The sequence below is a fragment of the Chiloscyllium plagiosum genome, unplaced genomic scaffold (genome assembly GCF_037043375.1).
Source record: "Chiloscyllium plagiosum isolate Xiang-an unplaced genomic scaffold, Cpla_swu_hap1 HiC_scaffold_3, whole genome shotgun sequence".
In the NCBI taxonomy this organism is placed as follows: Eukaryota; Metazoa; Chordata; class Chondrichthyes; order Orectolobiformes; family Hemiscylliidae; genus Chiloscyllium; species Chiloscyllium plagiosum.
The window spans coordinates 150506125-150522270 of record NW_028270141.1 but is presented as its reverse complement, the minus strand read 5'-3'; the positions used below and the strand labels follow the sequence as shown (position 1 = coordinate 150522270).

The following is a 16146-nucleotide window of genomic DNA, read 5'->3' as shown; positions in this document are numbered from 1 at the left end:
TGGCTGTCCTGCTATTTCAACCGACACATAGTTGACTGATTTGATCAGAATAGTTTACACATACATTATGCAATTGTGTTATAATTAACCATGATCTAATAAGCACCAGAGGCATCTCCCTTCATTAGAGAGGCAATTGGCAATTAGGGGGGTCTTTGTGAGCTGCTCCCCATCATTTGGGGATTAATCCTTTGACACTGACATCTTTCTACCTCAACTTCCAGTAATTCAACCAACTGAGCAAACCAATCCCCACAAACTAACAGTGCAGCAGTGCCCTGTTACTGGACTTTAGTATCAGACTTGCTGCTTTTCGAGGCCTGCAGTGGGGATTACGTTAAGAATGTTATGGCTCAAAGACAAGAATGTGACCCAGTGAACCTTGGCTGATGTATTGCAGGAACTAAACAGATAGCCCTGGGCATGGATGGGAAACTAACCCAGGACTTTTAGTATACGGAACAATGCTTTCTGACTTGAACACTATACTTCATAGGTACAAAATATATAAATAATCTTGTTTCTCCTTAACACCAACGAGTTTTCACAAAAATATCAAATTTCAATAAGAAATAATGAAAAGAACATCTTATTTCTTCTTCCTTCCTACATCCTTTCAAGTAACCTTGTTGATTTTATTTTTCTGACCGTCTTTTTCCATTTCCATCAGTTGATCTCTGCTCCTTCACATCTCTGACCCTACCAACCCTGACCTTGCACTTTGATGACCATCTCCATTTCATGTTTGGGTCTGCAGCATCGATTGATGTATCTTCATCAAAGACCCTGACTCACGTGAACTCTGTGATGCCAGCAAGCATTTTAGTTCCTTGAAAACGTTGGACTGATGGCTGAATTTGGACTATCAGAGATTTACCATGCCCCCTCTTTACCAGATTTCTTCTCTCAAGCAGGAGAGCTGAATGACAGGTGAATTGCCTGCTAGATTTGTGAATAGGCCTGGTCTGTTTAAATCTCTGATAGTCCAAAATCAGCCATTAGCCCAACCTCAGACTTTCCTCATCACATCAAGGTGTTCAGCACGTCCCACCTGACCAACGCTGACCTCTCTCTAAGCTTCGTGCATTGTACACCATGACTCAGCTGTATTTTATCTCATTTCATTTCCTCTTCTTTTACTATTGACATTGTTGAGTAAACTAAACCTTGTCCTAGAATCATGTTGAAATACTGACATGTAAGCTTAGCAACGTGATTAGGTCTGTACAGTTTATTCTGTATGAGAACAGAAAATGGTGAGGCCTACATCAAAGAGAAACATGAAAATAACTGTGCAGCTTCTCCCTGAGTAAATCTGTCTACACAGAGCACAGCAATTCTTCCTGTAACACCATTCCATGTTGAGGGATTTGGTGATTTTTAGTGTGTTTGACTCTATTCTTAAGAAATATTTCAAACTCCTTTTATATTTACAGTGGACACCAACACCTCCACTTTCTCTCTACAGACGCTGCCAGACCTGCTGAGTTTCTCCAGCAATTTCTGTTTCTGTAAGTGGCACGGTGGCTCAGTGGTTAGCACTGCTGCCTCACAGCACCAGGGTCCCAGGTTCGATTCCAGCCTCAGACGACTGTCTGTGTGGAGTTTGTACATTCTCCCTGTGTCTGCGTGGGTTTCCTTCGGGTGCCCTGGTTTCCTCCCACAGTCCAAACATGTGCAGGTTAGGTGAACTGGTCATGCTAAATTGCCCCATAAGTGTTAGGTCAATTAGTCAGAGGGAAATGGGTCTGGGTGGGTTACTCTTCAGAGGGTTGGTGTGGACTGATTGGGCCGAAGGGTCTGTTTTCACACTGTAGGGAATCTAATTTAATCCTCCAGTAAATCACAACCTGCAAACCAACTTCTCACAGACTCAGTCCTGCCATTGTGGTATTGGGCATAGATTCATTTCCCTACTTGCATTAGCTACTGATCACAAGATGGTGCTTTTTCCAAACAAGAACAGAAATTGCTGGAGAAACTCAGCATGTCTGGCAGTATCCGTGGAGAGAAAGCAGTGTTAATGTTTCGGGTCCGGTGACCCTTCTTCAGAACATCTGTTTTTGTTTCTGGTTTGTTGAGCTCTATACTTACTGCTTCATATATGCATTAGGCACAGACCTAGACTTGCAAAATGCTTTTTTTAAGATTACAGTGTGGAAACAGGTCCTTCGGCCCAACAAGTCCACACCGACCCGCCGAAGAGCATCCCACCCAGACCCATTCCCCTACATTTACCCCTTCACCTAACACTACGGGCAATTTAGCATGGACAATTCACCTAACCTGCACATCTTTGGACTGTGGGAGGAAACCGGAGCACCCGGAGGAAACCCACACAGACACGGGGAGAATGTGCAAACTCCACACAGACAGTTGCCCGAGGTGGGAATTGAACCCAGGTCTCTGGCACTGTGAGGCAGCAGTGCTAACCACTGCACCACCGTGCCACCCGTTTCTTGACTTCTGCCTTGTGATACCCAATTCCATAATTGGATCTTCCTTGTGCCTTCTCACATCTCCCTCAATGCCGGATGTACACTCACTGAGATAAAGCAAAATACTACAGATACTGGCAATGAAAATAAATCTTGTTGGAAATATTCAGTAGGTCAGTCAGCTCTGCTGAAAGGTCATCAACGTTTACTGATCCTGACCCGACATAGCCGAGCACAGCTTAACAAAGCACCTCCCAATTCCTTCCCTCCTCCTACAGCCAATGAACATGAACCTCACCTTCCACTGCTATGTTGCTGTTTCTGAAAAGGACTTTGTTTCATCCCAGTTTTGGAGGTGGGACTGAGGGATTTCTTGACCTCTCCCTCCAAGGTAACTGACGATGAACCCTTCGTTGTGAATCACTGCTAACTGTCATTGATGCTGTGGGCATTTGAATTCTCTCTCCTGCCCTAGTAATTCCATAATCCATGTGCTGTCTGTCCTTGATCCTCCCACTTAATAATACTACCTTCTGTCCCAGCTCTGTCATGTGTGTATTGAAGTATTTTCAGACCCTGAACTAGCGTTAGGTTTACCACAACCTGGTCAAGATTAGATTAGCTGCCTGATCTGCTGTGCTTTTCCAGCACCACTCTAATCTTGACTCTGATCCCTAGCATCTGCAGTCCTCACTTTCGCCTAGTTGACTTTAACCTTACCACAACCTGGTGTACCGTTTTACCAGGACCTTCTCTAGTCCTGAGTGTCTTCTGGATATGGCCAACTCTGACTGGAACTAGGGTCATTTAACTGGGTCGGTGGCCCCCATGCCAACAGGAGGGTCTAAATTCCTGACTGAGACTGCGAGCTTGGCTGCTGTGGCCTGGATCCTGCCAATGTCCAGTTGACTTCCCCCTATTGGCTGAGGGAAATAATTCCCTTACAATTTGCAACTACTTCTTTCCATCCCTTCTGTCCTGTAGACCCCATCACAGACTCACCGTCTTTCCTCAAAGACTTGGCCTGGATTTAATTGTATTTTACAATTAGAAATCTGTATTTGAGGCTGATTTATTAGGGTAATGCTGTAACCATAATGACAAGGAAATTTATTTTGTTTATGAATGTAATTGGCTGAAGTCTCAACTTTCTGCTACTTTGTATGTTGTAGAGAGCCATTTACCAAGTCCATCAGGGTACAGGTAGAACCTCAGTACGTAGTGACACTTGGTGTTTGCGTACCGGGGATCCACACACAGTTTGATGCAGCCACACACAAAGGTGGCCATCAGGGTGAGGGTGGCATTGGGTGTATTTTTCCCCCCTTGCCCAGATCTTTGTACAGCGAGTCCCTTCGGACCCGGTCCATCATTGACCTCCATATGAACTGGAAGATGGCCCGGGTGACTGCAGCGGCACAGGTTCTGGGAATAGGCCAGACCTGTGCCACGTATAATAGCAATGACAGTGCCTCTGAGGTTCTACCTGTCCCCGGTGTTGCGAAGGATGGGCCTAGCCTCGCTGCCGCGGAATGCTCCGAGTAGTTGGACCGTTCCATATCACCTGTCCTTCGTGGACAAGTTTATGAAGAAAAACTCCTTTGACCACAAGTCCATCAGGAAGTGGTCAGCACGCAGTGTCCTTGAGACCCTTCGGGAAAAGGAGAGGGCGGGTCCTTTCGAGCAGTTCCCTGAGCAGACTGTCAAAGCCATTTGGCAGAATGCCTCATTGCCAGAACTTTCCAACAAGCACCAAGACATGGCTTGGCTGGTGATGAGAAGGGCTCTGCCTGTGAGATCCTTTATGCACGCCCGGACTCTCAGCCGCACCGCACGCTGCCCTCGAAGCGGCTGCGGGGGGGACGAGACTGTCACACACCTCCTTCTGGAATGTGCCTATGCAGAGGAAGTCTGGAGAGGAATGCAGTGGTGTTTGTCGAAGTTCGTCCCGAGCAGCGCCGTGACGCGGGACTCCGTGCTCTACGGCCTGTTCCCCGGGACGCACACCAAGACGAAAATCAACTGTACCTGGAGGATCATCAACTCGGTGAAGGACGCTCTCTGGGCGGTCTGAAACCTGCTGATCTTCCAGCTGAAGGAGTTGACCCCGACTGAGTGCTGCAGACTGGCACATTCCATGGTCCAGGACTACGTGTTGAGGGACGCGCTGAAGCTTGGGGCAGCTGCCGCCAAGGCGCGGTGGGGAAAGACCACTGTGTAAAGTCTGCCTGCCTAACGAAGAACAGGGGTCCCACGCAGTCATTTGGGCTCTGCTGACGCCTCAGCTAATTATATGGGCATATGATTGAAAAATGTACAGACCTGTATAAAAATGATAAATTCTGATCTCTGTATGTACATGTTTACATATGTATGGCATGACCAACTGTACAGACCATCAAATTATTTTATGAATAAAGTATATTTTTGAAATATAAAAAAAAATTTACAAAGTCCGTCAGGAAGGATGTGAGCCAGAGAGGGCTGACTATTCCTGGCAGCGGGGGCCTACAGGTTAAGGCCTCCCTGTACATGGATGATGTTGCCATTTTCTGGTTGGATCCGCTGTCAGTGCACAGACTCATGTGCACCTGTGACCAATACGAACAGGCCTCGGGAGCCAAGATAAACCGAGACAAGAGCGAAGCCATGCTCTTTAGAAACTGGGCCAATAATCCTTCATCCCCTTCACCATCAGGATGGACCACCTGAAGGTGCTGGGTATTTGGCTTGGAGGGGCTGGAGCATGTGTCAAGTCTTGGGAGGTGCGTGCCACTAAAAAAAGCAGAAACTGGGCAGATGGGAGCAATGGTCGCTCCCCATCATGGGTAAAAACCTGGTCATCAGGTGTGAGGTACTCTCAGTGTTGTTGATCATGGCACAGGTCTGGCCTATTCCCCAAACCTGTGCTGCTGCAGTCACCCAGGCCATCTTCCACTTCATGTGGAGATCAAAAATGGACCGGGTCCGAAGAGACACAATGTATAAAGATCTGGAGAAAGGGGGAGAAAACATACCCAATGCCACCCTCACCCTGATGGTCATCTTTGTGTGTGGCTGCATCAAGCTGTGCGTGGATCCCCGGTACGCAAACACCAAGTGTCACTACGTACTGAGGTTCTACCTGTCCCCGGTGTTGCGAAAGATGGGCCTGGCCTCGCTGCCGCGGAACGCTCCGAGTAGTTGGACCGCTCCGTATCACCTGTCCTTCGTGGAGAAGTTTATGAAGAAAAACACCTTTGACCACAAGTCCCTCAGGAAGTGGTCAGCACGTAGTGTCCATGAGACCCTTCGGGAAAAGGAGAGGGTGGGTCCTGTTGAGCGGTTCCCTGGGCAGACTGTCAAAGCCATTTGGCAGAATGCCTCATCACCAGAACTTTCCAACAAGCACCAAGACATGGCTTGGCTGGTGGTGAGAAAGGCTCTGCCTGTGAGATCCTTTATGTATACCCGGACTCTGTGTGGCACTGCACGCTGTCCTCAAAGCAGCTGCCGAGGGGACGAGACTGTCACATACCTCCTTCTGGAACGTGCCTACTCAAAAAAGGTCTGGAGGAAGATGCAGTGGTGTAGATCAAGGTTCATCCCAAGCAGCTCCGTGACACGGGATACTGTGCTCTACGGTCTGTTCCCCGGGGCACACACCGAGACAAACAGCAACTGTGCCTGGAGGATCATCAACTGGTGAAAGATGAACTTTGCTGGTCTTTCGGTTGAAGGAGTTGACCCTGACCGAATGTTGCAGACTGGCACATTCCAAGGTCCAGGACTGCATGCTGAGGGACACAGGGCAGCTGCTGCCAAGACATGGTGGGGAAAGACCACCATATAAGGTCCCTCTGCCGAAGAATAATGGGGGTCCATTCAGTAATTGGGCCCCACTGTCACCTCAGCTATAGGCCAAGAGATCATCTGTAAATATAGAGAATGGTGAACATCAAAGACTTAATTTATCGCCTGTAAGTAAAAAGAGTATGGATCTGAGTGGGTTTATTAACTGTCCATGTACCAAAGATTCATTTTCTATGAATAAATTATATTTTTGAAATTTAAAAAAAATTGCTAGGCCTGCCACAATATGAGACCAGACCTTCAGCAATTTTAGCATATTACCAGGTTCCTGTGGGTAACCAGCTCTCACACTCAGTAAAGCACTGACTGTATCCTTATCTTTATCAGTCTGGGGCTGAATCTCCTCATTTTTCCAAAGATACCTTCAATACCATTTCTCACTGAAGCACCACACTGATTCACTATGGTCACCTGATACGGTGTGCAACTGGAATGTCTTCCCAAGTCATTCCAGTTTCCTCACAATCAACCTAAATTATAAAACTATGACACAATGTTCTTCCTTGTGCTCCCTCAAATCAATTTCTCCTTAATCTCTCAAGTGAAAAAAATCCCATCCCATTCTTGTCGTCATCTTTCTGTTGTAGAGTATGCTCAAGTGCAGACAGCCACCACTGACTGGTAATATTTATACATCCCCAGCAGAGAGGGTATCATCACACAAGGAACTAACATCAACCCCTCAACAAAACATCAATTGCAGATGATCGACACAACACGAGATCACTACGGTGTCCTGACACCTCACTGACAGCCAATTCCTTTACTTTAATAACACTTCTTGCTTGTAGCTCACTTCAGTGAATAATGCTTTTGTTAAGATTGTAAGCACTCCTCCCAGTGACAGAAACCTGATTTGGGGAGAGGTGGGTCTGGGACAGTTAAATTGGAATGTGGGACTTACTCCTGTTAGTCATCAAAATCGATTTGAATCACCTCAGCACAGATTTCAATCTAATTTAACACCTCAATGGCAAATCAACTGCTAAAATAAAGCCTGGTCACCCAGCAGAGATATAGCTCATCACATCAAACAATTCAGATAAACTCAATCATCCTCATGGAGACTTATTGCAATAAACTCCCACATCCCAACCAGCAGTTATGAAGAAAGACCCATAATAATTCTTCAACTCCCCAGATTTATAAACCTCTCCACCACCAAACTATTCCCACGCCCCCACAACCGAACCCCTCCATCCGCACCCCGCAACCCCACAATCCCGCAATCCCGCACACTCCCACAACCAATTCCCCCATCAGCACCCCACAAATAATCCCCCACACTTCCCCCCCTCACAACCAATACCCACCCCCCCAACCAATCCCGCCCAACCACTCTCACAACCAATCCCCCCAACCCCCCTTACAACCAATCTCCACCACGTGCCTCACAACCAATCCCCCCACACCCCCGCAACCAATCCCCACCACCCCAGCAACCAATCCCCCCAAACCCCCTCACAACCAATCCCCCGACACCCCCAACCAATCCCCCCCAACCCCCCACAACCAATCCCCCCCAACCCCCCCACACAACCAATCCCCCCAACCCCCCCTCACAACCAATCCCCCCAACCCCCCCTCACAACCAATCCCCCCAACCCCCCTCACAACCAATCCCCCCACACCCCTCACAACCAATCCCCCCAACCCCCACCACAACCAATCCCCACAACCAATCCCCCTAAACCCCCCTCACAACCAATCCCCCCAACCCCCCTCACAACCAATCCCCCCAACCCCACCCACAACCAATCCCCCCAACCCCCCCTCACAACCAATCCCCCCAACCCCCCCTCACAACCAATCCCCCCAACTCCCCCCACAACCAATCCCCTCCACACCCCCAAACAATTCCCCCCCACATCCCCAACCAATCCCCACCACCCCTGCAACCAATCACTCCCAACTCCCCTCACAACCAATCCCCCCAACCTCCCTTCACAACCAATCCCCCCAACTCTCCTCACAACCAATTGCCCCCACACCCCCAACCAATCCCCCCCACACCCCCAACCAATTCCCACCACCCCTGTAACCAATCCCCCCCAACCACCCTCACAACCAATCCCTCCCACACCCCCAACCAATCCACCCCACACCCCCATCCAATCCCCACCACCCCCGCAACCAATCCCCCCCAACCACCCTCACAACCATTCCCCCCCAACCACCCTCACAACCATTCCCCCCCAACCACCCTCACAACCAATCCCCCCAACTCCCCCCACAACCAATTCCCCCCACACCCCCAACCAATCCCCTCCACACCCCCATCCAATCCCCACCACCCCCGCAACCAATCCCCCCCAACTACCCTCACAACCAATCCCCCCAACTCCCCCCACACCCCCAACCAAACCCTCCCACACCCTCAACCAAACCCTCCCACACCCTCAACCAATCCCCCCCACACCGCCAACCAATCCTCCCCACACCCCCATCCAATCCCCACCACCCCCCCAACCAATCCCCACCAACCCCTCTCACAACCAATCCCCCCACACCTCCAACCAATCCCCCCACGCTCCCAAACAATCCCCCCACACCCCCAACCAATCTCCACCACTCCCTCACAACCAATCCCCATCACCCCCTCACAACCAATCCCCATCACCCCCTCACAACCAATGCCCCCACACCCCCAACCAATCCCCCAACCCCCCTCACAACCAATCCCCCAACCCCCCTCACAATTAATTCCCCCCACAACCCCAACCAATCCCCCCAACCCCCTCACAACCAATCCACCCCATACCCCCAACCAATCCCCACCACCCCCAAATGATCCCTCCAACCCCCCTCACAAACCTCCCAACCCCCCCTCACACCCAATCCCCCCACACCCCCAACCAATCCCCACCACCCCCCTCCCAACCAATCCCCCCAACCCCCCTCCCAACCAATCCCCCCAACCCCCCTCACAAACCCATCCCCCCAACCCCCTCACAAAACCCCAACCCCCCTCACAACCAATCCCCCCACAACCCCCTCACAACCAATCCCCCCACACCCCCGCAACCAATCCCCCAACCCCCTCACAACCAATCTCTCCACCTCCCCTCACAACCAATCCTCCCAAACCCCCCAACCAATTCCTCTACGCTTCCCCACTCACAACCAATCCCTCCACCCTCTCACAAGCAATCCCTCCACCCCTCACAACCAATCCCTCCACCCCCCACAACCAATCCTTCCACCCCCCTCACAACCAATCCCTCCACCTCCCCTCACAACCAATCCTCCCAAACCCCCAACCAATTCCTCCACGCTTCCCCACTCACAACCAATCCCTCCACCTCCCCTCACAACCAATCCTCCCAAACCCCCCAACCAATTCCCCCATACTTCCCCACTCACAACCAATCCCCACCACCCCCGACCAATCCCCCCACCCCCTCCTCTGCAACCAATCCCCCCACCCCCTCCCCCACAACCAATCCCCCACTGCCCCACAATCAATTCTATAGAGGCACAGACAAACTCTACCCACACTCACCGCGCCTCTACAGACCCCACCACTACAGACCCCTACACCAGCTCTAGCTGCATGCTAATATGGCCAGTTCCCATCCTCCACTAGTTTTAGCTTATCCAAAACTCCACTGTCATTATTCTCACCAGTTCCATTCAAATTAAAATTATCCAATTTACAATAAACTCCGTGGCCTCACCTTTCCATATGCCTACAACCTTCTCCACGCATAAAATACTCTCCGTTTCTGTGACATCAAGTCCTTGTACATCTTTTCCTGTCCCCAGCCTTGTCCCACTAATGAAGGTTGTTTTATTAGCTGCTTGGGCTCCTCGGATGCTGCCTGACCTGCTGTGCTTTCCCAGCACCACATTCTTGACTCTGATCTCCAACATCTGCAGTCCTCACTTTCTCTTACCCATGACCTGGGCCCACTTTCTCCAGATTCAGGTCTTCCTAAAGTGTCACTACTCTCAGAATCTTTTTCCACCATTAATGAGTCACTTCTCCTCCTCCAGCTGCCTTCCCTCTGTATTTTATCATCAACTTTATAAGTGCTGGAGGTTCTTCCATTGCAGGTAGTGACCACTCACCATCTGCGATGTTAATGCTGGGAGATGTTGATGCAGTGTTCTCGGTTTCTGGGCCATCTACGATATCCTCGGTGATGGGGTGCGTGGCCGCTGTACCAAATGACATTGATGGCGATGAGTCCTCCCCTTCCCCAGGCCCCAAGTAGTCCAATTGGCCAGGCCGCTCTGCAGGCGTGGGATTGGCTGCCACGACCCTGTCCACGGTCCGGCCAGGATAGGCCGGAGGGTTTTGGTCCTCTTGCTGGGCCTGTTCTGCTGGGGCTGTCACCTCAGGCACAGAGCTGCTATTGGTGCGGTTACAAACAGCTTCATCATAGGTGGGCAATACGACTGGAACTCCATCAACCACCACAAAATGGCGGCTACCCGAAGAGTCTTGATCACTGTTGGAAAACAAGTCAACAAGGTCAAGGTCACCTTGTTGGAGGAGATAGTGAGGTGTCAGTATTGACTTATATCATGCATGGGTCCATTACAATTACACTTGACTTTTCTAATGTTCCTGGCTCACAAACCAATACCCCCTCCCCCCCCCCGCTCCAAAAACCTGAGTCCATCCAAATCTCTCTGGCCACTTTCTGAACTCACACCAAGTCCCTCCATCAGCCATGCTTCCTGACCCACTGGCGTCCTTACTTGTTGAGTTGAAATCTCTATCTCTGTAATGTTGACCAGGCCTCTCCAATCTCTGCACTCCTCCAGTTCCAATTCCAGCATCTTGTGTATCCCTGATTCCCACCATTGGTGACCACACCTTCATCCCCTTCAATTCCCTCCCTTCCCCTCTCCATCTATTTACCTCTTTTTAAAATGTTCTTTAAAAACAACCTCTTTGACCAAGTCTTTTCCTCCTTTCCCTTAATAGCTCCCTGTGTGGGTTCATGTCAAGTTCAATCTTGCTGCTGCTTACAATGTATTCTTCAAATCACAAGAGTTTGTAATGCCAGATGTCACAGATTTATTAAGCAGGAAGCCCTTTTTAAATTTGAGCTACAGGGAGAAAACACTGGATGAACATTGTAACATTCATACAGCAGGCAGCTCCAAGAGATTGCTCCATTTCGGGTCCTACTGCTGGTAGCTGTGTTTGCTTTTGCCCAGCAATAAGGATGGAGCTTGTTACAAGCTTTCCAATACATCATTCAAAACACACCCGGATACAGCAAAGAGCAATTGTGGGGTCACAGATAGTTGGAGAAGGAGACAAATACAGATGGAGGCAGGTGTCTTGAAGAAGTTAACGGGTAAACTGTTCCCAGCCCTTCCAATCTCTTCCACCAGGCAGTAGGTACAAAGGTTTAAACAGATGTATCAACAGATTCAAGGACAGTTTCTTCCCCGCTGTAATCAGACTTCTGAATGGAGCTCTCAAATGTTTGAATGCAATGTGATCTCGCACTTTGCGTACCTTCTCTGCAGCTGTAATATTGTATTCCTGGCTCTTCCCTATTACCCTACTGCACTTGGTGTGGTACAATCTGCCTGTGCTGCACACAGAACAGAAGTTTTCACTGTACCCAGGTACATGTGACAATAATAAATCAAATCAAAAGCTGTGCAGGTGACTTAGGGCATGGATGATATGCAGTCAGAACGCAGGAAGGAGCTCCTGGAGTCAGCAGTGCATTGTTAATAGTACTGATGGGCTCAGTGAGGGGCCCAGAGATGTTGGATACCTGTGTGCAGTTAGAACGCAGGAAGGAGGTCCTGGAGTCAGGAATTACTGCCAAGAATTAGATGTTCTGGAGCAGTCAGGGCGAGGTAGATGCCTTGTGGGTGAGGGTGGACAGGAAAAGCAGTCATTGTTTGGTGCAACTAAGGCAGGTTAGAGCCCAGGAAAAAAAATCAAAGCAGTTTTAACTTGGTGAAGCGAGCTGTGTGTGAAAAGGCAGCGGTTGTGTTGGGGAGCAGTGTTTAGGAAGTTAAAGGAGCGTAGACCCACAAGGGAAGGTGAACCAGCAGAACATGAGCTCTTGGTGAGGTAGTCCCCAACAGCTGTTTTCCAGAAAGTGTCAACACCAGACCATTGGAAAGGATTGCAATCCCTTGTGAAGTTTTAATGAGATTTCGTGATTCACGATATCCCTCACATCTCAAGGAGGGGATTGCTGAGAGATCCATGGGATCTAACTTGATTACATTCACTATTTGGTGTGTTACATTGGGTGATCAACCACAGTTTGTCTGTTACCCATATTTGCCTCATGTTGATTTCAGATGTTAGAAAATAAATCCTATCTATCCTGGAACAGTCTAAGCCATTTTTGCATGTTTGTTTGGGTAAGTTTAGTTATACTTTGTTGATTAAAGAAAACTGGCTGACTTGTTTCGAACACTAAACCAGATTAATCTGACAGCTGGATAACTGGTCATATCACCCCTCTGGTTACACTCACAATTTGTCATGACCAAGGGAGAAGTGGGACGACAGATGGTTTGGTGCAATCTCAGTAGAATTGTTAAACAGATGTGTAACTGTAGTTTAACAGTACTCACTTGAAAACCGCCAATAACTGCTTAGGGAGTTTGGTATCCAAGTTTCAGACCCACTGAAACAGAGGGCTCAGGATTCTCACAGAGTCAGAAAGACTCCATGGAACTTTCAAAATGAATAGTGAGATACAAAAATGTCACTCCGTGTCCAGCAAGACTAATTTTGGAATGCTTCAGCATTATCATTTGCACTGATGTACTGGGCTCTGCCATCATTGGGAATGGGATATTTGTGGAGCCTCCTCCTCCAGGGAATTAATTGTTCACCACCATTCACGACTGGATGTGGCAGGATTGCAAAGCTTAGATCTGATTTATTGGATATGGCATTGCTTAGCTCTGCCTGTTACCTGCTGCTTATGCTGTTTGTCATCAAGTAGTCCTGTTTGGTGGATTCAACATCTCATCTTCAGGTATGCCTGGTGCTGCTCCTGGCATGCCCTCCTGCACTCCCCATTGAACCAGGGTTGATCCCCTGGCTGGATGGTAATGGTTGAGTGGGGGATATGCCAGTCTGGAACTGCCACTGTGGATGGCCCACAGCACCTTATGGATGCCTAGTCTTGAGTTCCAAATGAGTTTGAAGTCTATCCCATTTAGCACTGTGATAGTGCCACACAACATGATGGAGGGTATTCTCAATGTGAAGGCAGAACTTTGTGTCCACAAGGACTGAGCCGGGTTTGTTCTTGCTAATAAAGTCATGGCCAGACTGTGAAGGATAGATTGGTGAGGATGACATGAGGTAGGCATTTTCCCACTAATTGGTTCCCTCACTACCTGCTGCAGGCCCAGTCTAATAGCTACGCCCTTGACCAGTTCAATCAGTAGTGCTGCTGCTGAGTCATCCTCAGTGCTTCCTCCAGGTGATGGTCAACATGGAGTACCACTGATTTATCAGCCAAAGGAGGGCAGTGCGTGGTAACCAGCAGGAGGTTTTCTTGCCCATGATTAGCCTGAAACCATGAGACTTCATGAGATCTGGAGTTCATGTTGAGAGTGCCCAAGGCAGCTCCCTCCTGACTGAATACCAGTGAGCCACCACCTCTGCTGGGTCTGTCTGCCAGTGGGACAAATCTCCCAATTCTGGCACAATTCTCCATGGGTTATAAGGACCTCTCTGGCCTTGACACTGTTGCTTCCAGTGCCTTGTTTCACGCCACATGTCCATCCACCTTCAATCCTTCTTGACATTTTTGGAGCTCACACAAGTGAGTTGCTGGCTGAGCCATTTCAGAGGGACAGTTAAGAGGGAACCACATTGCTGTGGGTCTAGAGTCACCTATTGGCCAGACTGGGTAAGGACAGCAATTTCATTTCCTAAAGTGGTCTTTACAAACAATCGAATGGTAGTTTCATGCTGACCATTAGATTTCAGTTACATTCCCTAGAATTTAAACCAGAACTGGGATTTGAACCTGTGTCTCCAAAGCATGACCCTGGGCTTCTAGATTCCTAATCCAGTCACATTCCCATTCCCAAAAGACATTGCTACTACTTTCCCTACTGTTAGAGACCACAGGGTTAACAGCAATTGTTGTATTACACAATTGCAACAAGTAATGGGCAACAGCAGTGAATAATCTAAAGTCGGGCAGGTAAATTAGGACAAGGTGAATTCCACTGGGAGAACAAGGAATCTGACCAGGATAAAAGTCATGCAAAACATCACAGGACAGTCCATATGAGGACAATAAGGTAAATCACTGACTCAGATAGAAAGTAGGTACATTGCAACAAGGATGAAAGACATGGAACAAAAACCAGAGCTCTTTGGATATGTGGACGTTAGAGAACATACTGAGACCAAAATGTAAAGTAAATTCTTCAAGGGAGAGCTAGGCCACATCCATTACATTGAGGGGGAAGTGAAAAGGGAAATAAGTGGCAAAAAATTGAATGGAAGAGTAGAAATATCAGCCAACATAAAAGTGTTCCAAATATCTTCTCCCAGTACACGAGTAGTGATTGGGTGTGAGGTGGGGCAGGTACGATAGAAACAAAGAGATCGAATGAAGAGCTCAGAGACACCAGGCAAGGCTAGAATACTTAATGAGTCCTTAATATGCAAGGGCAGAAACCTTCCTAACATTTAGATTTCGATGTACACTTGCAATGCCAAGGCACACACGGCTAGGAGCCAAGTGCTGGAAAATGAGGTTAATATAACTAGGTGGTGGTTTTTAACCAAATGGACAAGATGGCCACTGCTCCCCGGAGCTAGAAATCCTGACAGTAAAATGCAGTCCCTACTATCTGCCATGAGTTCACCTCCCCCATCTAGACAGCAGTCCACATCCCACCCCAGATGGATGTGAAGAATACCCTTCTTCTCGGCCTTGTGGCCCGGAATATGTGTAGTTCCTGAGGACCAGAGGAAGAGATTCTGCTCGAGTGCTGTCGTTTCGATGCAGCGGACGTGTGCTGGTGGGGGAGATACAAGAGGGGTCGTGTTGTGAGTCGTCGGAGCTGCTGGAGACCATCGCTGGATCGTGATTGGCTGTTGGAGGATCGTTTGGTTGTGCTGACCTGCTCTTGGTTGATCTTTATGCTGGCTTCGGCCTAACGCCAATTCAGGTACCAGCCAACCTCAGAGCTATGGCCTCAGCAGCCGCTCGCAGCCCTGGCCAGGGCATTCGCAACACAGGTCAGGGTGACTGTGAAGAAGGTGGAGGAGCACACACCAGTCGATCGGCGTGTGTCTGTGAAGAAGATTTTGTTGGAGTGCTGTGGGTTTGAAGCAGTGAGAAAAACACCTTTGACCACAAGTCCATCAGGAAGTGGTCAGCACGTAGTGTACTTGAGACCCTTCGGGAAAAGGAGAGGGCGGATCCTATCGAGCGGTTCCCTGAGCAGACTGTCAAAGCCATTTGGCAGAATGCCTCATCGCCAGAACTTTCCAACAAGCACCAAGACATGGCTTGGCTGGTGGTGAGAAGGGCTCTGCCAGTGAGATCCTTTATGCACACCCGGACTCTCAGCTGCACCGCACGCTGCCCTCGAAGCGGCTGCGGGGGGGACGAGACTGTCACACACCTCCTTCTGGAATGTGCCTACGCAGAGGAAGTCTGGAGAGGAATGCAGTGGTGTTTGTCGAGGTTCGTCCCGAGCAGCGCCGTGACGCGGGACTCCGTGCTCTACGGTCTGTTCCCCGGGACGCACACCGAGACGAACATCAACTGTGCCTGGAGGATCATCAACTCGGTGAAGGACGCTCTCTGGGTGGTCCGAAACCTGCTGATCTTCCAGCTGAAGGAGTTGACCCCGACTGAGTGTTGCAGACTGGCACATT

The 16146-nt window shown here is 49.2% G+C and overlaps 1 protein-coding gene across 1 annotated transcript in view; it reads right to left on the bottom strand.

Moving 5' to 3' along the window:
- susd4 (sushi domain containing 4) overlaps positions 1–16146 on the bottom strand; it is a 195221-nt gene that overhangs the window by 10239 nt on the left and 168836 nt on the right. The window contains exon 10 of the mRNA XM_087984317.1: positions 10362–10744. Coding sequence (XP_087840443.1) covers positions 10362–10744 — 383 coding nt within the window. The remainder of the gene's footprint in view (positions 1–10361; positions 10745–16146) is intronic.